At 36.7% G+C, this 27,469-nt stretch overlaps 2 protein-coding genes across 6 annotated transcripts; one reads left to right on the top strand and one right to left on the bottom strand.

Moving 5' to 3' along the window:
- The first annotated feature begins 57 nt into the window (after positions 1-57).
- LOC307010060 (branched-chain-amino-acid aminotransferase, cytosolic-like) lies at positions 58-15,848 on the top strand. Its single transcript, XM_079634436.1, is given in 21 exon segments — positions 58-340; positions 426-464; positions 559-662; positions 1,092-1,158; positions 1,358-1,449; positions 1,543-1,647; positions 1,722-1,789; positions 1,952-2,048; positions 2,133-2,267; positions 3,537-3,747; positions 3,750-3,775; positions 5,679-5,753; positions 6,268-6,468; positions 7,246-7,356; positions 7,510-7,629; positions 8,768-8,931; positions 10,838-10,980; positions 12,683-12,768; positions 13,555-13,695; positions 14,373-14,447; positions 14,551-15,848. Coding segments are annotated over 21 exon segments (2,190 nt in total). The 5' UTR covers positions 58-252; the 3' UTR covers positions 14,593-15,848.
- A 571-nt stretch (positions 15,849-16,419) lies between these two features.
- ifi35 (interferon-induced protein 35) lies at positions 16,420-27,449 on the bottom strand. Of its 5 annotated transcripts, none has more exons than XM_079629929.1 (10): positions 27,339-27,449; positions 19,589-19,618; positions 19,425-19,490; positions 19,179-19,337; positions 18,939-19,055; positions 18,600-18,744; positions 17,749-17,855; positions 17,440-17,626; positions 17,235-17,344; positions 16,420-17,161 (listed from the first exon to the last, which is right to left on the bottom strand). In XM_079629929.1, the coding sequence occupies exons 2-10, from the start codon at positions 19,598-19,600 to the stop codon at positions 16,952-16,954; spliced, it is 1,113 nt and encodes a 370-aa protein (XP_079486055.1). In that variant the 5' UTR covers positions 19,601-19,618; positions 27,339-27,449; the 3' UTR covers positions 16,420-16,951. The 5 variants fall into 5 exon arrangements, with proteins under 5 accessions (XP_079486055.1, XP_079486054.1, XP_079486057.1 ...); XM_079629928.1 differs by lacking the exon at positions 27,339-27,449 and adding an exon at positions 21,056-21,118; XM_079629931.1 differs by lacking the exon at positions 27,339-27,449 and adding an exon at positions 21,056-21,102 and having other exon boundaries at positions 19,430-19,490.
- Between the last annotated feature and the right edge of the window lie 20 nt (positions 27,450-27,469).

Genomic DNA, 27,469 nt, shown 5'->3' with positions numbered 1-27,469 from the left:
CAGTCGGACTTGGTAAACTGGTTCATCCTGTTTGCTCAAAGCGATTCGAAACTTCGAAACAACGATTCATCCAGGAAGCGAACTTCTCTAGTTGACACACGCTAGCACGCACACGTGATATCGGGTGCTACTTCTCTATCATATGATTTTAGTGCATTAGTAACCGAGTAGACGCTGTCAGTCGTGTGCAGACACTTGACATTTTTTTTAATTTCCTGCATAAGTGGTGGACGCATAGCGTACAGTAGTGACATGGCTTGTGCTCAGCGGTATGTCAACAAAGTGGTCATCGTCACTGGGGGCACTAGAGGCATTGGAAGGGGCATCGTTAAAGTGTTTGGTAAGGATTCATAGAACATATCTTTCCATTAATAAATCGAAAGTAAAGGAGGAGTAAATATAATATTGTCCTGTTTGCTTTGCAGTTCAAAATGGGTCCAAAGTTGTGTTCTGCGCTCAAGAGAGTAAGCTATGTGATTGATTTAAATATACTTTTGAATATTGGTTGATTACAGCAATGAATGCAATAACTTTACTTCTTTTTCCTATAACTGTCAGCTGAGTTGCCAGCTGGCCAGTCTCTTGAGTCTGTGCTGAATAAGGAAGGGCCGGGATCATGCATGTTTTTGTCATGTGACGTGACAAAAGAGGATGACATCAAGGTATGCACTGGCGTTCATTGTATGGTTGCATCCCCTGTCTATGGGTTGCATGCATTCATAATTGTCACTCACCTCAGTCTCTGTCCTACCCTTTATCTTCTTCCTCTCAAACTTTACTTTATTTATTCATTAAAGCTTTAGCAGTTTAACGTTGTATGGTTTTAGGGTTCAGGTTTTTTCCATGTTTGTAAAAGGTTTCCATTTGAAAATTTGAGATTAGTATTGTAAAATATTATATTTAAAGGCTTTATTTAAATAAATGTTCATATATATATATATATATATATATATATATATATATATATATATATAATTCTGATTGTGTATGATTTTTAATTTTATAATAGCCTATATAAGAACAAAAAAAAATGTAAATTAGAAAAAATTTGAATGTATTTTTTTATTTTTTTATCATATCTTACCTTCAAGCGATTAATAAGTGAGACTATTGAGAGGTTTGGACAAATCGACTGTTTGGTGAACAACGCTGGGTGGCGTAAGTCAACGTTTTTTATTTTTTTTGTACTTAAAGTTTAAACTTGATTTGTTTTACACTATTTTGTGGTCATTGTTTTAACCAATGACTTTTACGTTTATTTAGAAAATATTAATAATTTATTTCAAAATAATGATTAAAAATAAATAAATAGTCTAATAATACTGATTTCATGTGAAATTCCTAAATGATACACCAGACCCCCCTCACAAGCCCACAGATGAAACCACTGCAGATGAGTTTAGAGACCTGCTTAATTTGAACCTCGTCAACTACTTCCTTTCTTCCAAGGTAAAATCTCAAGTAACATAACACTCTGGTCTCCTTACTTGTGTGCAGTATGACGTATTTTTTAACTAACCTCTTTTTATTACCTCTGAGCAGTATGCACTGCCGTACCTGCGCAAAACGCAAGGAAACATCATCAATTTGTCCAGCCTTGTCGCCTCAATAGGTCAGAAAGACGCAGCTACCTACGTGGCAACCAAGGTGAGTTTTTCTGATTGTGCCAAATGCAAGTGATCATCTTGAAAGTAATAGCAATTCTTCCATATATCCACAAGGGGGCGGTCACCGCCATGACTAAAGCAATGGCTGTGGATGAGAGTCGCTATCAAGTGAGAGTCAACTGGTGAGTGAAATTATCACCCTGCCATCTAAGCGGTTCCCTGCTTTTTTATTTATATCTAAACTATTCATTTATTTTCTCTGATCCTACTGAATTTCCATCTGTGAACATTGTTTATTATTTATGTTTATTATTACCAGGCTTTAAATTCAAACTCTCTTATAGCATCTCTCCAGGCAATATAATGACATCTCTGTGGGAGGAGCTTGCTGGCCAAACCGAAAACCCTTCTACCACTATTAAGGGGGGAGAAAATGCTCAGGTAAGTGTTCATACGGGCAAATGAGCAATAGAAGAAGCTGGTGTCCTGCTGGATATGTTATAGTAACAATTTTCTTCTCAACAGTTGATTGGTCGAATGGGAACGGAGGCTGAGAGTGGATTAGCTGCTCTTTTCTTGGCAGCTGATGCCACTTACTGTACTGGGATAGATTTGTTTCTGAGCGGAGGGGCCGAACTCAACTACGGCTTCAAAAGCCAAGTTCCATAACTGAACAATGAAAGGTCCTTGAAATGAAAATATGGTTTCATTCCTTCTCTCAGACAGCTTGTTTGATGCTTTTGAGACAGTGCTGCTTCAAAATGCAACTATTTGCAGACAAAATGTGAGATTTTGGATACATTTTTAAGGTGCCTTTGTTAAATAAATAAATAAATAAAATAATGGTCAGGTAAATTATGTATGACCTAACCATTGTTACATTTAAAGCCATCTGCAATTGTTTGCATTTCTAATAGAATTTATGATGTTATGTGTGTTATGTTATGTGCAAAATTTTAATTAATCTAAACGATATTTCATTTTTATTAATGCAAATATTAAAGTAGTTAAATATTATATGAAAGGGACCTGAACTGTAAAGTACAGTACTGTGAATGTGCTTGCAAAGACATTTCCAGGCCAGTGTGTCAAATAATACCGGTAATCAGATTTTAACTGTGTAATTTAGTGGTTTTTGAAACTTAATAAATGACTCTTGATAGATTGTGATTTGTTTCATACATTGTATTTCTGCAAAAAGTTTTTTACCAATTAAAAAGCTTAATTATTGTACATGTGTTGTCAAATTATTTTACTTCATATTAACTAGAAAAAGTATGACTGACCTTCTTTAACATGCAGTGCCACTCAAGAGATTATTCTGAGATCATGTAAGACAAATAATGTGTTCATCTTGTTTATAGCCCTTTTATATCAAAATGATACAGCTATTAAAATAGCTAGTAAATCCTTAATTTGAAAGTTTGAGACCGAAGATTCAATCAATTAAATATGCAAATAGAAACTGGGTTTCAGTCTTCTGTGAACTCTAAAGCGACCAACACAGGTGACAGACTATATTTATTTGTATGACATCATCATCTGAAGGTATTGACAAACATATTTCTTCGAATTTCGAAAAGCCAATCATTAAGGCGGATCGGACCAACGCCTCATGAATGGAATGTTTCCCACATGACCTTGTTTAACCCCCGTTGATTTGACCACAACTCCCTTTTATCCAATCAGATGCGAGAGATCCGTCACTCCTACCCGCGGGTTATTATTAACTATTTAATGGATGGGAATTGTTTTGTTTGTAATATGAATGCATTTTTAAATTCATATAAAGATGTAATGATATAATCGATTCATACTTATTTATGAAAGATTATCGAATGAATGGTCAGAAATATAAAAGTGTTACTCATTTAGAAAGTTTCTAGTATCTGCCTTTTGAAGGCTTATAATATCCTAGTAGCCTAACAAATAACGGCATCTAAGACATTTAAAACAATGATTTTGATGCGAATATCACACTGGCTTGTGTTGAAAATGATGAGAATAAGCCCAAAACTGAAGCTTTACTGGTTTAAAACCCTAGCACATTTTCGTTGTTTCTGTAGGGCTCCAATCCGGAACGCAGAGATCCGTCAGTCTGGGGCAGTTGCTCCCACTCGGACTAGTTTACCATTCATCTCTCAGCAGCAATGGCAGCGCTCAGGACGGTGAGTTCAAAGATCATTTCACTTATCTTCGCTAACACATCTCCAAATCATTCTATCAATAATTAATGGCTCTGTAAACACATTCGACGTGTGCCTGGAGTATATTTAACAGAACTGTATTAAGCAGCTTTAAACTGCGGATCATCGATGTTGCAAATCGACAACACGCAAGTTTCAATCATCACAAGTGCAGGAGGCATATGTTTAAGTGTTTGTTTTTATATTTACGTTAAAAGTTGTTATTTTATTTTTTTTACTCTGAATTTCTGTTTTAAAAAATGCCTGCAAATCGCGGGTGAACGTACGCTTGAGCTATGAATGACTGCAGTTTTCCACGTATTTCCGGCATGCAGACTTAACATTCATTCAACATAACTATTATCTATTTATGTTGCCAGCATGTTTTTTTTTATTTTTATTACTAGTATGTTAATACTATGAGACTTTATTTTCAGTTTTACTTTCAATTTAACTATTTAGATAGAGAGACTTGTAGGCTATTCATTACAGTTGTAGTGAGTGACCCATATCTTTTTTAGTTGATTATTCACGGGACACTAGTGTTCCTTTGCTTCTATTCACTATCCAACATGTAATTTTTACTGGTTCAAATTTGAAAATAAAGTCAATATGGATCTGTGATATTATCTACTCATTTCCAACTAGTAGCCTATGTTGTCCAGTTGGTACTGGTACCTATTCCTGTTTTACTTGTCCTGCGACTTGTCATTCGGTGCTAGGTCTTATTCTTTAGTTACATTTAACTAAATGTTAAAGTTTAGTGTATTTATTTATTGAAGTTTATTCAATGTTGTTCAATCTTACTTCTGACTAGTATTCATTACATATGTTGGGGTAAAAAGATATGTTAAAGGGATAGTTCACTTTAAAATTAAAATTCTGTCATCATTTACTCACCCTCAAGTTGTTTCAAACCTGTATTAATTTATTTATTCTGCTGAACACAAAGAAAGATATTTTGAAGAATGTCAGTAACCAAACAGTAGTCTGTACCCATTGACTTCCATAGTATTTTTTTTTCCTACTATGGAAGTCAATGGGTACAGACTACTGTTTGGTTACTGACATTCTTTTTTAATTTTAAAGTGAACTAGCCTATCCCTTTAACAAATGAGATAAGAAATCAACTGAGTTTGATAGTACTCCCCAAATAGATACTAAGAAATATGAACTACTACTTTAATCAATAGTTAATACTTACTAGTTACTAAATACTAAATAGTGGAATACTAAATAGTGAGTCGTTTCAACTTTTACCTTTGGATTCTATCCAAATTTCAATTTGTTACCAGTACCAGTGGTGTTATAGTTACTTTAGCAGACCTGGATGGCTAGTAGCAAAGAAGTAAATGCTAGTATTTAATGAATGGTTTTTTTTTTTTTTGTGAAGTTGAAAAAGATGCTAGAAACTATTGGGTTACTTGCTATTAATTTAAATAAATGCTAGTGGCAATAATATAGGCTTTCAGGAACTACTGGTCAAGCGTCTTTCCATAAGACCCATTGTTTGCCAAAGAGAGTTTACCCAACAGATAGAGCAGCAAGCTATCGTGTAGCCATGCTACATTATTCATTAGGCAAACAAATGGCTAATAAAACATGCAAAGAAAACGAATTAGAAGAGGAGCTGACTGGTGTGTGACTTAGTTTATTAAGGGGAAAAAAGCAAAACTTTCTTTTGCTTTGCTGTCTGATTCACTCAGGGGTTTTAGCTATTAAAAGCACGGTTACTGTGTGACCTAGCTGTCTCCTTGTGCATAAATGCAGGTATATACAGCTGGTACATACTCAACCTTCACATCACATGAGGGCTAAACAGCTCTGTCAAAAACAACACATGAAAGGAAATGATTGAAGTCACACTCTGTTTCTGTGTTTTAAGGCACTAAATGGACGCTTTCTTCATCCTCTCTCCCTGTCATGTGGGTCGTTGCGGTTCGTCAGTTCCTCCTTCAAGGTATTAAAACGAACCTGTCGAGCCAGGTTCACACACAACTTTTATTTCCGTTCCACCAGCCTGGTCAGCCTGGGCCTCAGGTCTTGTGAATTTGTTCAATTGTTTCAGTTTTACCTCAGAGTCGGTACAAGCTCATTTTTGAGGGCAATGCAGATCTTTTCCAGACCTGTAAAGTTTTGCGGCTCATCCTGAGTTGCAGTTTCCGAAGTGTTAAGCAGGCCACGGTGTCAACTTGTGGGATCTGACGTCTCTTTTCTTTGTGCCTTTGCCCTCTTGCACGCTTTCTTTCTTCCAACAACCCCCTTCCCTTCTTCTCACTGCAATTTAATTGAATTCAATTTCCATAAGAGCTTGACTGGCATGATGAATCCAGATTCATTTTTCAAATGCATGTGATAATCAATGATAATGAATAAACCCTTGTCCACATGCCCGCTTTACTCCCCCGCCCCTCTCTGTCTTTCGTTTTCTCTCCCTCTTTTTCTGTCTTTCTCTCCCTTTTTGTTTGTGTCAGGCTGCAGATCTCACCATAGAGAGGAACCCTGTACTGAAGCCAAAGCCGGACCCTTCAACCCTTGTGTTTGGCAAGCAGTTTTCAGACCACATGCTGACCATCAGTTGGTCTGCTGCAGGAGGATGGGAGGCACCTCAGATCAAGCCCTTCCAGAATCTGTCCCTTCATCCTGCTTGCTCAGCCCTGCATTACTCCATAGAGGTAAGGGAGTGTGTGATCCACATGGCTCTTAGCATCTTTTTCTTATTTAGCCAAAAGCGACTAGGCTTCATTTTCCAACTCTGCTGTTTTTACCTGAATTCTATCCAAGATGATGCTCTGCACCAAGACATGTAAAAATGTAGAAATATAATGACTTCACAATTTTCTCTATAATAATATTATAATAATCCCAATTTACTGGTATTATAATAATATTATAATTGCAATTATTAATTTATAAATGTACATATCTCATGTATTATTGTCTTCATTTATTTGTATTATTTTGTGTGTTTATTTATATATATATATATATATATATATATATCAAATGTTTATAATTCATAATCTTCTTTTTACACATTTTATTAAATATTATTGATTAATAAATAGTTAATTATTCAGCTCAACAATGAAGGTTATATGCAGTACCGCTCAAAAGTTTGGTGTCAAAAATATATATTTTTAAAGAAATTAATAATTTTTATTCATCAAAGATGACTTTTATTCATATGTGACAGTAAAGACATTTGTTACAATAGATTACTATTTCAAATGCTGTTCTTTTGAACTTTCTATTCATTACAAGAATCCAGATTCTTTTTTTTTTGCATCACATGTATCACACATCCTTTCCACAAAAAATTATTCTGCAAAAAAAAATCAACATTGATACTAATAAGAACCGTTATTAATAATTAAGCACCAACAATATATATTTATATATTTATTCATATATTTTGTCTGATCTTTTCTGTTCTTCTGTTTTATTCTCAGCTATTTGAGGGCATGAAGGCCTTCCGGGGAGTAGATAACCGTATCCGTCTCTTCAGACCTATGTTGAATATGGAGCGCATGTACCGGAGCTCTGAAAGGAGCTGCCTACCTGTTAGTCTTTATCTTATCCTATTAGGCATTTACAGACCTACTTTAGTTTATTGACTGATGCTCTTTGATATTATCACGTTTCAAATGAGGCAATCTGTGAACTGTATCTCCTTCCATCACCATCAACATATTCTCCCTGTCTGTCTCTTCTAGTTGTTTGATAAGGTCGAACTGGTGAAGTGTATCAATAAGCTGGTTGAGATCGACCAAGAATGGGTTCCTTACTCCACAGACGCCAGCCTGTACATCAGACCCACGTTTATAGGAACTGAAGTAAGACACCTTAAATATTCAAATATACACTCACCGGCCACTTTATTAGGTACACCTGTTAATCAGCCAATCACATTAAGCATGTAGACATGGTCAAAACGATCTGCTGAAGTTCAAACTGAGCATCAGAATGGAGAAGAAAGGTTGTTGATACTAGATGGGCTGGTCTGAGTATTTCAGAAACTGCTGATATACTGGAATTTTCACACACAACCATCTCTATGGTTTGCAGAGAATGGTCAGAAAAATAGAAAATATCCAGTGAGTAGCAGTTCTGTGGGCAAAAAAAATACCTTGTTGATGCCAAAGGGTGAGAAGAGAATGGCCAGACTGGTTCGAGCTTATAGAAAGGCAACAGTAACTCAAATACCCACTCGTTACAACCGAGGTCTGCAGAAGACCATATCTGAACGCACAACACATCGAACCTGATGGGCTACAGCAGCAGATCACATCAGGTGCCACTCCTGTCAGCTAAGAACAGGAAACTGAGGCTACAATTCATACGGGCTCACCAAAATTGGGCAAAAGAAGATTGGAAAAACATTGCCTGGCATCAACGGTTCAGGCTGCTGCATGTGGTGTAATGGTGTGGGGGATATTTTCTTGACACACTTTGGGCTCCTTAGTACAAATTGAGCATCATTTAAATACCACAGCCTACCTGAGCATTGTTGCTGACCATGTCCAGTCCATCCCTTTATGACCACAGTGTATCCAATTTCTGACGGCTGCTTCAGCGGTATATCGCACCATGTCACAAAGCTCAAGTCACCTCAAACTTGTTTCTTGAACATGACAATGAGTTCACTATACTCAAATATCCTCCAGTCACCAGATTTCAATCCAATAGAGCACCTTTGGGATGTGGTGGAACGGGAGATTCACATCATGTATGTGCTGCCGACAAATCTGCAGCAACTGTGATGCTATCATGTCAATATGGAGCAAAATCTCTCTGAGGAATGTTTCCACTAACTTGTTGAATCTATGCCATGAGAAATAAGGCAGTTCTGAAGGCAAAATTGTGTCCAAACCAGTACATCAAAGTGTACCCAATAAAGTGGCCAGTGAGTGTAATCTGTTGAATGATTTTGGTCTTTTCATCTTTAATTGTGACCATCCTTCTTTTTTCCAGCCTTCTCTAGGTGTGTCTCGAGCTGGTCACGCTTTGCTCTTTGTCATTATTGGACCCGTTGGACCTTATTTTGCAACTGGAGGCTTTAGTCCGGTGTCTTTGCTGGCAGATCCTCGATACGTTCGGGCCTGGAGGGGTGGCGTTGGAGAATACAAGATGGGAGGGTGAGTTTTCACAAAGACTTGGTCACATATACATTCCTCATAAGCATACATCAATGAATTAAATGAATAAAATGAAAATATTTTTCAATTGATGGAAAAAAAATTGGTTTATTTTTTCTTGTTAATAAAACACATTTGCCTAATTAACCCTGCCGATTTAAAGCAGAAATGTGTCACAAATTATTATTTTTGGTCACACTTTATATTAGGTGTTTTTAACAACTATGTACTTGGCTACTTGCAATTAAAAAATGTAAGGTACAATGTAATTACCAGTATTGTGTTTGTTGTACCGCAACTTTTGCTGCTATTGAGACAGGTTTGGTGGAATGACAGATTTAAGGGGTAAGGGAAGGGTCAACAGTGTGTTAGTACATAGCAGTTTTATATTGAGACACTTAATATCAAGTGGGACCTTTATATTTGTCTCTGAACTCTTTGGAACTATTTCTCTAGTTTGTAATTAATAATATTAATAATAATTCATTACATTTATATAGCGCTTTTCTCGACACTCAAAGCGCTTACATAGAAGGGGGATCTGTGATGTGAATGTGCAGCATCCACCTGGATGATGCGATGGCAGCCATATTGCGCCAGAACGCCACACACCAACCACACACCAACTTACTGGTGGAGAGGAGACAGTGATGAGGATATAAAGCCAGTATATATATATATAAAAAGCCAGTATATATATATATATATATATATATATATATATATATATATATATATATATGGGGATGATTAGGAGGCCATGATTGACAGAGGCCACTAGGCAAATTTGGCCAGGATGCTGGGATTTTTTTGTGACCACAGAGAGTCAGGACCTCGGTTTAACGTCTCATCCAAAGGATTTTTTACTATTTCTACTATTATTGAATAAGCAAAAGCATTTCAAATGTTACTTATCTGCATTAAACTTGTATGCAGTTTCTCGTTGTTGCAGGAATAGTGATGGATTTTCTCGTTTGTTTAAATGAAGTCATGAACTGCAGAATAGCAGTTACACTTCGGCTGGAGATTATTTGTGTCACACTCCATTGCCCTTTGAATGGTTAAAAGCAAATGTTGTTGTTGTTTTTTTGCACCAATGTGTGGAGTCTTAAGAGTAATGTTCACATTTAGGTCATCCAGAGAATTTCAGCCTTGCGCAGGCTGCATTAAGCCTAGTCATGTGCTTATGTGGATTGTTGTAAATCCTCAGCGGTTTGCTGACCCTTCACACTAATGCAGCTCTGGCTTCTGTTTATATGCTGTATCTGTCTCAACTCTCTTATCAGTCCTCCTTGTCTCACTGTCCCATTAAGTATTTGAGGTCCACTTTAGCAAAGCTTTTTGCTGCTGTCCCGTAGTGTTCAGATAATGTGTATACAGCAAATGTGACCCTGGATCACAAAACCAGTCATAAGTCGCACGGGTATATTTGTGGCAATAGCCAAAAATGCATTGTATGGGTCAAAATTATCGATTTTTCTTTTATGCCAAAAATCATTAGGATATTAAGTAAAGTTCATGTTCCATGAAGATATTTTGTAAATGTCCTACCGTAAAGATATAAAACAGAGTGAATGCGGCTCAATCGTGAACATAAATGGACAACTTTAAAGATGATTTTCTCAATGTTTCGATTTTTTGCACCCTCAGATTCCAGATTTTAAAATATTCATATCTCGGCTTATTTACTCTGCTCTCAGATATGTATAAATCTCAATTTCAGAAAATTGACCCATGCGACTGGTTTTGTGGTCCAGGGTCACTATTATGTCTGTTCACATCATGAATCCGTGTTTTCACTCTTTGTTATAAACTTCTTCCTTTTCAAATGTTTGGTATAAACATACTAACCCATTGTTTTTGTGCCCTGAATGCAGCTCTGTAATTGTGGCTTTATGTTTTCCAGTAACTACGGACCGACAATCGCTGTTCAGAGCGAGGCGGCCAGGCAGGGCTGCCAGCAGGTCCTCTGGCTGTACGGAGACAATGAGGAGATCACTGAGGTCGGAACCATGAATCTCTTCATCTACTGGACCACAGAGAAAGGAGGTGAGAGAAGCTTCTACAGTGGTTCTGAAGGTCTTAAAAAGTCTTAATTCACCCTTACACAAATTAAAGGGATAGTTGTTGTGGAAATTATCAATATTAAAACCTGGATGAAGGAGACAAAGTCGATTCTCAAAAGATTAAACAAAGTATTTTATTTCATGCATGAAATAAGACGTTCCCACACAGACAGCGTCTGATATGAGAAGGCCCATGGCATTCTCACGCAGAGAGCATCTGAAATGAGAAGGCGAAGGCTAGTCCCTTTCGCCAATGTTATATACCCTAACACATCCTGTGTAAAAACCTTTGTTACCTTAAACCCAGACTTCTTAGCTCATGGTCTCATGTGCTCATCATCTCATGTCCAACATTATTTCTATCAGACAGAACAACTTGTCATGTCAGCAAAAGTTTCCTGCTACAGATCTCGTGTGCTGATCGAAACTGCGCACACACATATTGTCAGCCTTCACATGACTCAGAGAACATTTCGTTCCTGAAAGTTTGTCCTAACTTTTAACATTTCTAAAAGCTCGGTTTTATATCTTTAATAATGTGCTTTTTGCTTATATGATTATATTCCTTTAAATGCTCATGAGTAAAAATGAATCTTCAATGTTAATAAAAGTTGTACCCATACAAAAGCAAAAGAAACACATCTAAATGTAAAATTTCCATAACATAGTTCACCCAAAAATGAAAATTAGCCCATGATTTACTCACCCTCAAGTCATCCTAGGTGTGTATGACATTTTTATTTCAAACGAATACAATTAGTTATATTAAAAAAATGTCCCGGCTCTTCCAAACTTTATATTGCCAGTGAATGGCCGTTTATGTTTTGAAGTCCATAAAAGTGTATCTATCCATCATGAAAGTGCTCTACATGGCCCGGGGGCATAATAAAGGCCTTCTGAAGTGAAGCGATGAGTTTGTGTATGAAAATTATCCATATTTAACTCGCTACAAAGTAAAATTCTAGCTTCCATCCAAGCGGCCATACGCAGTCTACTTGCGCCTAAAGCGCAACTTGTGACGTCGGAAGTAGCGTAAATATCAGCAGTACGTCGCATTACTCGCATACGTTTTTTGTTTAGGGTAGGTTTAGTGTAAGGGGATAGAATATACAGTTTGTACAGTATAAAAACTATTATGCCTATGGAGAGTCCCTGTAAACTGTGTGTGTAAAAATACCTTACAGGGTTTCTGCAGTTCCTGTCAGGGATATCAGGAAATTAAGATATGTAGGCCCAGAAAAGTCTTTAAAATGAATAATATCTTACATTTTTTAACATTTATATTTATTATAGAAATCTATAACTTAAGTTGTGCTCTTCTCTAAAATATTTACTTAGCTAGAACTTGTTCTTTGTTTGTTTAAAATCTTTTTTTTTTCTTTTCTATCCTTATTCGATAATCATGAAGGAATGGAAAAGCTATGGAAATACATTTATCAAAAGGTGTTAAAATCACAATGAATATAGCTTTTGGTTCATTTCTCACTCTCAGAATGACCAGGTCAATTCAAGTGCATTGCGGGATACAGTTTCTCGTGCAGTGAGCCCTGCTGTATTTTGGAAAGATGTTCATTTAGTTGATAGTTCAGTATTCCATGTGGAATGATGATGCTTGTCTCCCCCTGCTGGCGATACGTACTAATGCATCTCAATCTATTTGTGGACAACATTCATGTCTTTTTTAGAGAAAGAGCTTGTCACCCCTCCACTTGATGGCGTCATTCTTCCAGGAGTCACCAGGCAGGCGCTGCTGGACCTCGCAAGAGAATGGGTGAGAGAAAGAGAAATATGAAACGCTGATGGAAAAGTGGAAAGAAGAAAAAGTGAAATGGAGAGATTCTTAAAAGTGAAAGGGATTTTGAGCAGGGAAGGAAGATTAGATCTATCTATCTGTCTGTCTATCTGTCTGTCTATCTATCTGTCTGTCATATATATTTGATCAAAATGTTTGCTTGATTAAAGAATATTTATACGCTAATAATAATGTCAATATGACAATGACCCATTAAGGACATGTGCCATGCTAACACCATGCTATTGTTTTAAATACTGTGGAATACTATGAAAATACCATAGTATATGACTGGAGTCGGAAGCCCTTTTTTGACCAAAGAGTTTCTTCTTCTTTTTTTTTTCTTCCATTTTTGGTTAATGCATTTTTCCTAAAGAGCCAGAGCAGTATATATATTAATATTATTATTATTATTTGAGAAGTTTTGTTCAATACCATTTCAATACTAGTAACTTTTTTATGTTTCAGGTCCATAGACAACTAAAAACAAACAAATATACAACGCATAATAAATTAGTTGCAATTAATTAATTAATTGTGTATGGCTTTTTGTTAGTAAAGAGTGCGAGACCTGGCAAGACGTGATTTTTGTCAAAGAGCCAGGTGTGGCTCACGAGTCATAGGTTCCCAACAGCTGGTATATGACTTTGGTAATAGTTACATAGCATGTTATTTATCAAGTACCAAGATGTCTGTTGCCATATCTGTATCATGAATCCACCACAGTCCGTTTTGTAACGGTTGTGTGTCTTTTTTTTTTTTTAGGGGGACTTCAAAGTGACAGAGCGTCAAGTATTAATGCAGGATCTGATAGGCGCTTTAGATGATGGACGGGTTCTGGAGGTGTTCGGTTCTGGTACTGCGTGTGTGGTGTGTCCAGTTGGCAGTCTGCTCTACAGAGGAAAGGTAACAGGAAATGCACACTTCGGCTCTCTAATGCAAATGTCCATTGAATGCATTTTTACTGCTTAATAAAAATTATAATGATAATTTATTTGTACTTAACACGACACAAAACATGTTAACTTATCAACTTTTCATAACACAATCAAAACAATCAGACATATCACAAAAAAAAGAAAGAAAAAGCATAAGATGACGTGACGTATCAATGGCCGATTTCCTATGTATTTAAAGCTCGTATAGCTACAGGAACAAAACTCTTACTACACATGGGTAATCTATACCTACGGCCAGAAGGAAGGGGAATGAAATATTGATAGAGTGGGTGGTTTGGGTCATTTTAAAGATTTTATGTGCTTTACAGAGCGTGAATGTAAAGACACTGTCCGATAAATTAGGGGTAGCGATACCAATAATTTGACTAGATAAATAGGGTATCTTGTTCTTATTGGTAACACTTAGCATACGAAAGAAGCAAATGGCATTAGAACTGGCTCAATAATACTGTGATGCAAAATAAGACGACGACAATAAGACGAATAAGTAATAAATAAGACAGTGTCTAAGTTTACGAATAACTGTCAGTCTCTGTTGACAGCACTTGTAAACACCTAGATTGTGCTGGTTGAAGTGAATAATATTACTACATTTATTGAAAATATTTTCTTTTTATCTTTTAGACCTACCAAATTCCTACAATGAAGAACGGTCCAGACCTTGCCAAGAGATTCCACAAGGAGCTCACTGACATACAGGTAGAATCTTGTTACTTTTGGAATTACTCTTGAATTCATAATAAATGCATATTTTTATTCGTTCATTCCATCCTAAACCCCTGCTCTGTTTCTCCATGTACAGTATGGGCGCACTCAGAAGGACTGGGCACCGCTGGTCATCTAACGGATCTCATGCAGGTTTCGTGTCTAAAACCTCTCATCTCACGTGTTTGTGTGTGGACTAAATTGACAGGGGTGTTATTCTACAGTAACAACAACCTTCCTAAATGGAAAACCACATATTAAATATATAGTCTTTCCAAATGACTTTACATCCTGCTTGCACTAGAAATCGTCCTTAAACCTGTCGAGCACAAGCGTCATAAGCCATATACAAGTAGCTAGGTACAAAGGCACAGGCAAATATGTTCTCCTTGATGTAGTTGCTGGTCCTGTCTTTAAAGGTTTTTTTGTTTTCCAACCAGTCATGCTTTCGCCATTTCCTAAAATGGCTGAAAACGTTTTTGTTGTTTTTCTACAACTTTTAACTGTATTAACATTCAAAATTTTATATTGAGGGATAAGAAATCAGGCAGTTGAGAAGGATCAAACTTCAGCACATATTGATTTTTAAATGTAAATGTTCATTTGCTGAGCTGTTTGTTTATTTTGTGTAATGTAAGAGAACAGACCATCATGCTTTTCTTACTATCAAGGGGACATGCATTTATTCATTTTGCTTCCATTTAAACCGTTCTGTTTTCCTTTAAAAGACACTAAATTGGTCTTCTTATGTCCAAAATGTAAAAAAAACTGTAAATGATTGTATATGTCTATCTAGATGAGGATGCTACTTCAAGGACAATATATTATCAGCAGATTTAGATGATTGGATGAACCGTGAGCTGAACTTATGCACGCACAAAGGGCTTCAGGACAGCCCAGACATAGCAGCTCTAGAGACCACTAGAAAAATGTTGATGTGATAATCGTAGGTGATCATCACTAGGCTGTGTGTGTTGTCTATATGATATCTGGAACAGCAATGTAACCCGTATGTACATGTGTGTGAAATATGTAATGTTCGCTGAACATGTAGAATGTATTGGTTTTAACTTATTTCTGGTGTCGTTTTAGTGGTTATGGCTAGAATACACATCGGCTGTCTTTTTTTTACTCTTTGTGAACACTCCCTTTTTTTTGTCTTCATTTTAAACTTACATTTTAATCCGTACACTCCACATCTCTCTTCTAAGTGCCTGATGGAGTTGGCTGTTACTTCGTCTCTTGAGTTATCGTTCACATGTATCATTACTGTGCTGAGGGGGCTGCTGTTGTTCATGATTGGTTTGTTTTGATGGTTTTCGGGGTAGATGTCTTTATTTTTTTCTGTTGCTGTATTTTTTTTCAAATAAACTCAATTTGCGTCCAAATATAGAACGTGCCTTTTGCTTCAACCACCTACAAATATTTGTTTCTGCAGTCTAGTTTGCTTTCATGTGTGATTTAATAAAATTTTGTGGCTGTAAAATGTTTGGAAATGTCCTGCACACATTATTGGCTGAATATCACTTGTCAAGAACATGTCTGATTTATATTTTATCCCAAAAGTAATCAAAGGAAAATAAATTGCACTTTATTTCGATGGTCCACTTTAGACTTTTTTATTAACTGTGCAACTGCATGTCAACTAACTCTTGTTATTTCTCGTGTATTAGTAGACTGTCAGGTTAGGGTTAGTAGAAATAAGTTGACATGTACTTGCAAAGTTTTAGTTAGTAGAATGTCTAAAAGTGGACTATGCCAAAACATGAATTCATTTACATGGTAAAATATTGATACTTCATGGTAGTATTTTTTTAAACAACAATTTTATTACAGTACGATAAAGACAATGTATTTTCTTAATAGCCATCTTATTAGATATACTCACTAGCTACAATGATAAATTATAAAAACATTGTATTGCAGTAATGAGAGACCAGTGAGAAAAAATCTAAACAAAATAAGATTGTCTCATGTAAAATATATATATATATTTTTTTTTAATTGGTCTTAAAAAAAACTTTAATATTCATTGTGCAGAATATAATTTCTCTTTTCTTTTTTGGTATTGGTTTATATAACTGTATCATAAACATCACAATGATGGTTTTGTCACATTTATTCAAGACTTTGTTCTTTTTCAGATTTTGTTGTCTTCACATACATGGCAATAGTTGAGTAATGTCTCATGATTCAGATTAACCCATACACCTTAACTCAATCTGACAACATTTGTATCATCAAAAGACAAAGAATACAACTAAGGATTGTAAATAATAAGAAAGAAAAAAATCCATGAATGAAGTATATTATTATATAATTTATAGTCTATAAAGGATAATGAGGCAGAGATTAGATCCATACTCTGTCTTTCCGCAAAATAGTCCCAAATCAAAAAGTTCATAAAGAGTTCCATATAGTCTATTATGAATGAATTCTATATTTTGTCATCTACAGGCAGCATTCGATTTCTGGGCTGTAGCGGTTTATTAGCTTTCTCACACGGTCTGGCTGTCTTTAGGAGAGTCGTCTTCAAACAAAGCCATCGTGGTGTGGCCCAGAGGGTTGTAGATGATGCCTTCTACCTCTCCGCCACCATTGGTTGTCTTCTGGAAGTGGATCTCCAGGTTGTCCTGTAGGCCGTCTTTCTCCATGATGTCAGGGATGCCCGTAAGCAGCACTGTGCGCATGCACTCTGAGTTACAGATCTGAGAGGGAGCAGCAGTCAGTTTACATCATTAACAACGCCGGTATTAACAGTTTCAAATGATCATGACATACCTTCATCTGTGAGATCTCGCCATTGAGGAATGGAGTGACCTTCACCTTGTACTTCTTCTTCTTACAAAACTCTACCTCATGATCCTGTTTGTCTGAGAGACGTTTGGCAACTGAAGACAAGTGAGAAACAAATAGAAGAATTAGAAAAACACTTCAAGCATCTTGTGCTGAGATATGTCAGACTGCATGAATTTGGTTAACGCACTATCATCATCTACGAAGGTAATGACCACAGCGCCAGAGTCATGCAGCATGTCTTTGTCCTCCACCTCGCCGCCTCCGTTCTTCTTCTTAGAAAAATAGATATCCAGTTTGTCTAGTACTCTGTCCTCAGGTTCTTCCTTTGGCAGGTTAGAGACCAGGATTCTGCGTGGGCACACCTGTGTTTCCATCTAACAGATGGAGAGAGAAAGAGTAAGACGTTTTATGTCATGATAGTCCATAGTAACACAATGCAGTCCATAATATACATACAATCCATGTAGGTAAACGGAAGTCAGCTTGTCTCCATTACCTCAACATATTCAGGTACCAGGAACTGAATGGGTTTAGCCTGCACAGTGATGGCACAGTCCCCAAGCTCCACCTTATGGTCCTTCTGGCTCAAGATTTTCTGAGCCACTAAAGATGCAGGATCAGAAGAGATGTGAATGAAGGAAGAGAAGTTAATAAACAATAATTCACAAAAGCCTGTTTATTACAGTGATAAAAAAAAGTGTCTGTGTTTTGGCCATTCAATGAACACTAAAAAACAATGCTGCTTTAAATTTTTAGGTACAATCAACTTTTGTTTGTTTAAGTTCATGTTTAAGTTATTTCAACTTAAATTGCATTAAACTGACTTAAATGAGTTGAATCTAGTAGAACTAAAATTAAAAATTGCTTAACTTATTTTGAGGAGTTAAAGCATTGTAAAAACATGTTGTTATAACTTACTGATCATATAATATTTTACAGTGAATGCTGTTTTTTTAATCAATATTTTATTTTTAACACCTTTTTTTTAAAATGTATGTTACTTTTTTTATATATTAAAATAAGTTTTAAAAATATGGTTGGGGGCCTTTGAATATTGTCATGGACAATTGAGTGCCTTGTAGTCAAAAAGGTTAAGAACCTTTAAGAAAAGTCTATGTTGTATAATGTTCATGTTTTTTCAGACCCCATTGACTTTCATTGTATGGTCAAAAACACTAGAAAAATTACTTTTAATTTCTACTAATTTACGCATGTCATTCCAAACCTGTATGATTTTCTTTCACATAAGAGAAACAACACAAAATAAGATATTTTGAGTAGAAATTACAGTTGAACTGCCCTTTAAGCCCTTTTGACATTGTTTCCCACTTTGATGATGCTACATACCATCCTCTTCCTCAAAGGTGATCAGTGCTGTTCCACCCTCCATCGGATAAACTATACGGGAATTCACATCGAAACTCACACCATGCGCACCCTCTTTTGTCGTTCCTTGAAAAACGACTCTCCTCTCAGGCACCGCTGTAGAGATCTGTGGAGTCAACGTAGAGCAGTGTTAATCTCACAGTTGATGCATTATGTTTCCATGGATTTTTTAAATCAACATGGGAGATTTTAGGGTCAAATGTATATGAATATAAAGGACAATATAGAAAATGTTTAGAATACTAGTCAAAATCATTTTCTTAATATATATTTGCAACTATATATTTTGAAACTGTAAACCTCAGTTTGTTTTTTCAGACTGCTGTTTTTACGGTCCAGGCTTTGCAACTCCTCCTTCATTTTCATGATCTCCATCTGCAGCCTGCTTTGCTCCTCCTGTATATTACTGCATTTCTCCTACACACAGAGGAATCCATATATAGCCTAACACACACATGTATATATATACATATATATATATATATTATAATGAGTGTCTCTGTGTGTCTGAGTGTATGTATCTTTTTTATATATACAGACCTTCTCTTTCTGAATTGTCTTAGTATATTTCTTGTTTTCTTCCTCATTTGACACTTTCCTCTCCTCAGCTCGTTGTCTAAATTCCTTGGCAAAGTTTTTGTTCATATCGATACCATCTTTCAGTAATTTTTGATCATTCAATAACAATGCATGCTGTTTCTGCGGACAGAAAGGACATAATGGTTAATGCCTTGAATTTTGGTTGACAGGTATCCAGCTATCCAGCTTAACAAGCCACTCATAAACCTTGCATTTGTGGATCTCCTTCTGTTTACTGTCCAAAGACTCGCCGTCCATAACAAGAGAGAAATCCTGAGTTGAGAGACATGACAAACAGGGTCAACGTACTATAAATACATAATCTAATGCAAAACAACAACAAAAAACCTTTGTCAGATCACTTCCTTTACCTCAGTAGACATATCTACCAACGCAAGAACCTGCGACCAAACAGAAAGCACTGTTACCCAAGACAGAAGAAGAGCATTCTTTATAAACTATGTGATTCTTAAAATATAGGATTTTTTTTTCTGTCGGAACTATTCCATTATACAAATTATAAACTGTAGTTAGGGGAGAGCCGGGACGGTTGAAACACTTTTCAGATAAACGTCATTTTCTACGATAAGGTTACAGATAGATTTTTTGTGTGTGCGTGATCAACAACGCACATATGTGTTCTCTTAGTATCATGTGTTATTCGGTACAAATATAGAATGATTTAAGTACAAATTGACTTTGATCGGTAGTTGTGCTTTGTTTCAATCGTCCCGCCTGAGCGGGACGGTTGCAACACAGGGGTGGGACGGATGAAACATAACAGTTTAAACGGCAACTATTCATCTAATGCTTGTTTTTATGAACAATACCTGACAAGTAACTTATGTACATATTGTTACAAACATATTTTGTAATTTATTTTAATTTAAAGGTTAATTTTAACCATTTTTGTTCTATCACCCATTAAACATAGGCGATAAGCCTATGCGCATTTTGTGTAATCTTTCTAATAGACTATTTTGACGAAGACAGACAAATCCGTTTACAATTAATTATCTTACATTTCTTCCTTGAGTCATATCGAGTGTTTACAAGTTGAATAGCCTTAACAGCGGTTTTCCTATGACCAGGTTTAACTGGCAGGAGGCGCTGTTTCATCCGTCCCGACAGCGCATCCCGCCAGTTAAACCTGTTTTCCCCTTAAACTAAAAAACTTTGATATTGCACACTTAAGGGTGTGTTACAGTACTAATACACCTGCCGTATTATCATTACAATGGCACATGAAACAATAAATACAAATTGTCAGTCAAAAAAAAGTACCGCACGAAATAATTCACTTACTGCATTCAAAAACAGCTTTCCGGCTTTAAATCCAAAACGGCATGACGTAAAGAAGAAATGTTTTCGCGGGTCTGGTAGGCATTGCGTGTTATACGTGCTGACGAAATTTGACGTACATGACGTGAGTGGTTTTCAAGGAAACCTCAATGTTTCATCCGTCCCGCGTTTCAATCGTCCCGGCTCTCCCCTACTAAAGCTTTAGGCTAACTTCGTGAAGCTCAACAGCACGACGAATTGTTGACGTCGCAAAAAAGCGCTATGAAACAACAGGAAACTACACCTTTTTACTTATTTGATCTGTTTTCTTCTTTCTTTCTTTTTTAAATTGAAATATGTTGACATTAAACACTTTCACTTGTGATATCCGCTGCGTCTGTCGCGACTAACTTACCTTTTTAACAACGACAAAATATCATAGCCTAAGTTGAGTGATAGTGACTTTTCGTTAGAATCACTGTATAGCTAACATTGCTGTGTAGCCTAATTATAATTTAAGGCTAAATATAAATAAACAGATGAGACAACACACATACCGTGATGAAGTAGTAGAGAACAGTTTCGCTTTCGTTTCAGGTGCTATGGGCGGCTTTCCGAGTATCAAGATAAGGCTATAGCCTATTCGCAAGGGGGTGGTGTTGATCACATACATTATTATTGAACATATATTTATATCAACAGTATGCCAGTATACGTTATTATATATTAGGCCTACCTATCAAAATTTTGTGCCATAAAAAAACAATGATTTTCTATCTGACTATATAAAAACACTGCAGGCTACAGGAAAATAAAGCCAGTCTGGAAAAAAAAGCCCATCAACAACTTTGAAAGCAAAAATTAAAGCATGCTGTTCTTGGCTTTTCAGTCCTCACATCATAAATGAATGATGGAAAGTGTGCTCACGTCCTGTATCACCGTTTGATGGGGAAATTGTACTGTTTCTGACAGGAGGGCACTAGAGCGGAATTTAAATCTGCCTATAGAATTATAATTTATAGTAAGCAACATTTACATCACCAGATGAAGAAGGAGGGAAATCTGTATTATGAGGGACCTTGCCCACAGATAAAATAGTCCACTCTCCCTTCAGGAAGGAGATGTGCAACATTAGGGGCAGAACAGGCTAAGAAATAGCATATTTCCAAACGGGAGACTGATGAACTCTATATCATAATGGTGCTTTTAAAATAGTTGTACTCCATTGTGTGATGATGTTATTATTTAAAAAATGTTATTTGTACACTGTTAAAGTGATTTTAGTTTTAATTTTTAGACTTATTTTAATAAGTGAAGGGTATTATTTATTTATTACTTGTGTGTATGATGGATTAGTAGCTAGTGTATGCAGAAAATTTTATATTTGAATGTATTCAATTTATTCTTTTGATTAATGCCTTTTATTCATTTATTTTATTAATCATTCCTTTTTATGAATCTTATTAATCGTATCTTTATAAATTCTAGTCGTTGATAGCGATGTATTCATTTGATAATTGTTAATCGTTGTATGATTTTTCATACATGATTTTTTAATTTTTTTATCATTGACATACATGTATGTATGCTACAATATACTCAAGAGACTTGGGTTGAAGATCCAAATGCAGCTTGGCTCCAGCTTATGTCTCTCCCAGTCTCTAGTTGGCGCTCACTTGTAATGACTCTCCCAGTCACTAGGCGGCACCAGCTGCTGTAGAATTCATTGTGTTGCTGAGCATTAGTTTATTAGTTCCACCTGTGTTTTAATGTCATATTATATCTTTTTAGTTCCCATGTTGTGTGTACATGACATTTTGTTCAATAAAAAAATTAAATAAATAAAAAAAGTTCCACCTGGGTTAGTTTTAGCCTATTTAAGCATGCCTCTTTCTTTCAGTTGTGTTCAGCCTACTTTGCATGTGTTATCCTCGCAGAAACCTAAGTCTGTTGTGTTTTCGGATTTGCCTTTTGCTTTCTTGTATTTTTTTCTGCAGATTAAGCTTAATTTTATACTTTTGAACTTGGACTCTCTAGTAAAGCATTTTTTGTTCAGTTATCCAAGCCTGCATGTTATTCGTCTGGCATTGGGTTCATGTCATTGCTCATTGGTAAAGCAGCCTCAGACACCCATCACAGTGGGAGAATCCAAAATCATAATCCATATAACAGTGCATCTGAGACCCGTCTCTCTGTAGGCAAGGGCGTGGTGAGCTGGTACCTGCCTACATCACGCAGTACCACAACATCCAATAGGAAAATTCAACTGCAGTAGCCACCGTTCAACCTGAAGAGGGCAGCACTCAGACGTTTTTACACCATATAATATATTGTAGAATTCAACACTTTATACCCAAATGTCAATTTTTTTTACTTGAATTAATGAACAGCATTAATAAAGCCCCCAGTCTAACAGATAATTAACAAAAAAAAATGTTTTAGGGTTTAGTTACCCTATAAAAATGGAAAAGCCCAGGAGTCGGGAGGAGTGCCCTCTGGTGGAGCTTAAGGGCACTCCACCTGGAGGATGTGGCATGTGGTATCAAAATATGTCTGGTACTTTCCCCAAGTTCTTTCCTGTTACATAAGCACAACATATAAAATGTTTAGTTTCAGAAGACTGTGCTTCTTCTATTCTCTGTTTCTTCTCCTTTTATTCTGCAAATATCTTTCTTCTTTTGGGTCCTTCTTTCTGATCTTCACAATCTTCATCTGTTGGATTATAGACATTAATACTTAAGATTTATTTTTCTAAACTTATTTACTATTACAGTTTTAATATCTGCTTGATTCCTTTGTTGGTCTCTATAATTTTACATTTTAATAAAATGTGTTATTCCTGATTCAAATTTGATCTGACTTGCTTGTCTGCTTGGATCTCACTGCATCAGTAACATATTGGTAACACTTTACAATAAGGTCTGTTAACGGTTAACTATACCTTAGCTAACATGAACAATACTTCTTCAGCATTTATTAATCTTGGTTAATATTAATTTCAACATTTAGGCTACTAATAGCCTACTTTATTAAATTGTATTTATTAGCATTAGTTAGCCTAACATGAACAGACAATGAACCGCTGTAATTTTATGAACATTTACAAAGATTTAAAAATATTTTAACAAATCTAGGCCTATTGCTCATTATTTGTTCTTGTTAATTAATACATTAATTCATGTAAACTAATGAACCTTATTGTAAAGTGTTACAGCATTATTTATAATGTTTAAAGTCCGCGTGAACCGGAAGTTGCAAACTACTTTTCTCAAGTGTTGTGACGCATTTCCGAGTGAACCGGAATATTGAGCAGAGGGCAGGGTTTTACTTCAGCGCTCCTCCTCTCCATCTCGCCCACAGCAGAGTAACGGTTTGAGGGGAGTGGCTAAGCGTTTAAACAACCCAAGTTCTCATGCCTACGTCATCAGAAAAAATAACCATTCCAGACCCGGAAGTAACTTTTCAGACTTTGATTAAAGATAACTTCAGCAAACAATTTTTTTCCGTGTATTAACTTGCACGGATTAATTGTTCACCACAAGACTAGTAAAATCCGCTAACAAAGTAAATAGGGTCAATTTTGATTTCATGCCGACTTTAATGTTTGCAACGCGGTGGATGTTGTGCATCGGGTAGGAAGAAAAGAGGTGAACTGATCCAGAGAAGTGATCATTCTCAATCTCTTTATATACTTATTTCTAACCAGGTTACAATGTAGTCTATTACTTGTGGTTTACACTATTCAAAAATTCATACTGTATGTAAAACTGTGGGAACCTTTTCTGCGATTTACCAAAGAATATGGATGGGAAAATAGATCAAGACTGATTGGCTAACGCTATTTTCCAACTTGTCTGTGCTCTTTTATTCTTTCATGTTAACTGAAGGCAAATCTGAATAATGCACTATTATAACTTTAATCAACAAGTAGAATTGATCATGACATCCTCACCTTATTCCAGAAAAGTTGCTGATTCAATGAGGAGTTGTACTGCAGCTCACATCCATGAATTTTGGGGTTGGGGGGAGGGGCGTGTCTGAACTAGTTGATGCACGAAATCAGTAGGCTATAGGCTACCCTGATAAACAGGTTGACCGGCAAAAAGCATTTTACATATTTTAAAAATCTTAAATGTATTTAAATACAAATTACACTAGATTTTTTCCAACGGCTTTAAAATACAAAAGAGTATTTTGTATTTCAAATACGTATTTTAAATAGGCCTAGGCTAGCATATCTGAAATACTGCCCATCCCTGCTTATGGGTATAGGCTACATAAATGGGAGACGTATGCCTTTTTCAGAGAACTAACGGGAATTTGGTGCAAATGATTCGGGACTCTGTCCTTTTCGCTTGAACTTTAGGGCAATTATTGGCTTATTTGGCAAAGTTAATTGTTTCTGATCAATTTTTATGTTTTCGTTATTATCTGATATTTCATTTTCGTCTTTAAACGGCAAGTGCCTGAAAAACTCGATTAAAAGAAAAAGCATTTTCCTTTTTTGCTAAAGTAAAAAAATAAAATAAAAATTATTCAAGGAACTCATTAGGAAGCTTCGGATGTTCGTTTCTGGTGTAGGCAGTGTGATTACATGTTTTTGGGGCTGCTTACACCTGGCCACTTCATGCGTTTTCTGTGATCGGATAGCTATCAGATCATTAATTGAAAAGAACAGGTGTGCTTCTCAATATCCCTCCTCGCTCCTCCATCCTATGACCCGGAAAACCAATCAAGTTCAGCCATCTTGAAGGACATCTCGATTCTCTAATTGGGGGCAAGGATCGAGGAGGCTTCCAGAGGAGATATGAGCAAGGATACACAGGGTGCTTCTCAATTCTTATTTGTGCATCCTCGCTTCCTTTTCTCTCATCTCAGCTCCACCCCCTGTAGGAAGCGAGGGAAGGCTGCAAGAAAAGAGAATGAGGATGGAGGAATCGAAGGAAAGCTTTTTTATACATTGGAATACTTGATCACTAGAGTCATCAGCTGCGCTCAAAGGATCTGCCCTTATGTTGTTGAATTTAGGTTATTTAAGAAATTCATAATAAATAAAATAAAGCAAGATACCCTGTTGAAAAATGCGAGATGTGGGGTATATTTACATTTACATTTATGCATTTGGCAGACGCTTTTATCCAAAACGACTTACATTGCATTATCCTATACATTTATACATAGGTATGTGCAATCTGTGCACATATATATACAACTGTATATATATAGTATAGTAGTATATATAGTATAGTATAGTATATATACTGCAAAGGATATACTACTGGATATATATACTGATCCATGCGTCACGTTTAGTCGATAAAACTCCTTGCAGTCTCCCCTCGCTTCCTATAGGGGGTGGAACTGAGACGCGAGGAAAGGAAGAGAGGAAAGGTAACAAGGATGCACAAATAAGAAATGAAAAGCACCCCAGGTGTAGACCAAGGGGGTAATCCATCAGCCGGAAACTGAAGCTTCCCTCGGGGGGCCGCCATTGTAGCAGAACTTCACCTGCTGTTAGCATTCCATTGACTCCCATTCATTTTGGCATCACTTTGACAGCGAATAACTTTACATCTGAGGCTCCATTAGTTCATTATTTATTTCTAAAGAAACACGACAATGTATAAAAGGCTCCATTACCTTGTATCTTACGTTATGGCCTCGTAGAAGCCGATTTTGTAAAAATAGGCTAACGATTGCGTCATAACCACGCGACTCTCAGTCGCACAGTCAAGAAATTACCGTATAGACCGGCGGAGAAGCTCGCAATCGGGGGGACATGGAGGCATAAAGTCAAGGGAGAAGCCCATAGAGAGTGATAAAGTTGCTCCTGCTGCGAGCTCATGGACAGCTAATACTCACACTCTCCGTCTCTGCGAGATTCGGAAGGGAATGATTCAGATTTCTCTCGGCACAGCTACTAGAAGACTGACAGCTGTCAGACAGGTTGCTCACGTCACATCTACATCGTCAAGCTCAGTTTGAGCCTGCGCAGTACGCCTGGCGATCAGGAAGTGAGTGCTTCTAATTGGCTTCACTTTACTCCGTTGAAACCTATGGGGTCGCTGTGACCATCCTATATACTGTCTATGGTGTAGAGTAGATAATGCCCTCCAAAACGCGTTCGAGATAGATTTTAATCCGATCACTCAAATCACTTCAGGATATGGTAACGTTATATGAGACACATTCCAGACAAAGCTGGACAAGTGTAAATGCATCTGGTTGCTGAAACCAAATTTTACTCCTCCCCAAAATTTTTCTTAAAAAATTAAACGTGTGCGAGCGTGTTATAGGCTATATGATGATGTGTTAGATATGACGATGCTAGGCCTACTACTGCAACACGCAGAGCATATTCAAGCCAACGTGCAAACTATCGCAAATCAAAGTAAAACGGCCCCGTTTACACGATGGGAAAACGCAGATATTTCTCTGCGTTTTGGCCTGTCATTTACACGAAAACGCCGTTTTTATCCCAGAAAACGATCATTTCTAAAAACTCCGGCCAAAGTGGAGATTTCTGAAAACGCCGGTTATGTGTTGCCGTGTCAACTGGGAGAAACGGAGTTTTAGCTTCTCTCTTGTCGATTCTGAGGATTCTGATTGGCTTGCATAGCTTTATCCTTCTCCCTACACTGCCGCCCATAGGTTTAGCATAGTTATAAAGGCGCTCGACGGCGTATTTATGCGGGTTGTGTGCACGATGTTATTATTGAAAACGGCGGGGGAGAAATATTCGTTTCTCTAAATACCCGGCTATGTGTAAATGTGGCCTAAGTCGCAGACACTTAACACACAATCATCTTCATTAAAAGTAAAGAGGCGAAATTATCTTACCAGGGCGGTTGCCGCTCTCTCTTATTGCTGTCTTTGATTTTTAAATTTTAGCTGATGATCAATAAAGTGCAGCTCATATGCTGCTTTCGGTGACGTGCACTCAATTAAATCTGCATATAGCGAGGGAATTG

This window comes from Phoxinus phoxinus (assembly GCF_949152265.1).
Source record: "Phoxinus phoxinus genome assembly, chromosome: 1".
In the NCBI taxonomy this organism is placed as follows: Eukaryota; Metazoa; Chordata; class Actinopteri; order Cypriniformes; family Leuciscidae; genus Phoxinus; species Phoxinus phoxinus.
The sequence above is the reverse complement of the archived record's forward strand: the minus strand, read 5'-3'. Positions and strand labels throughout refer to the sequence as shown.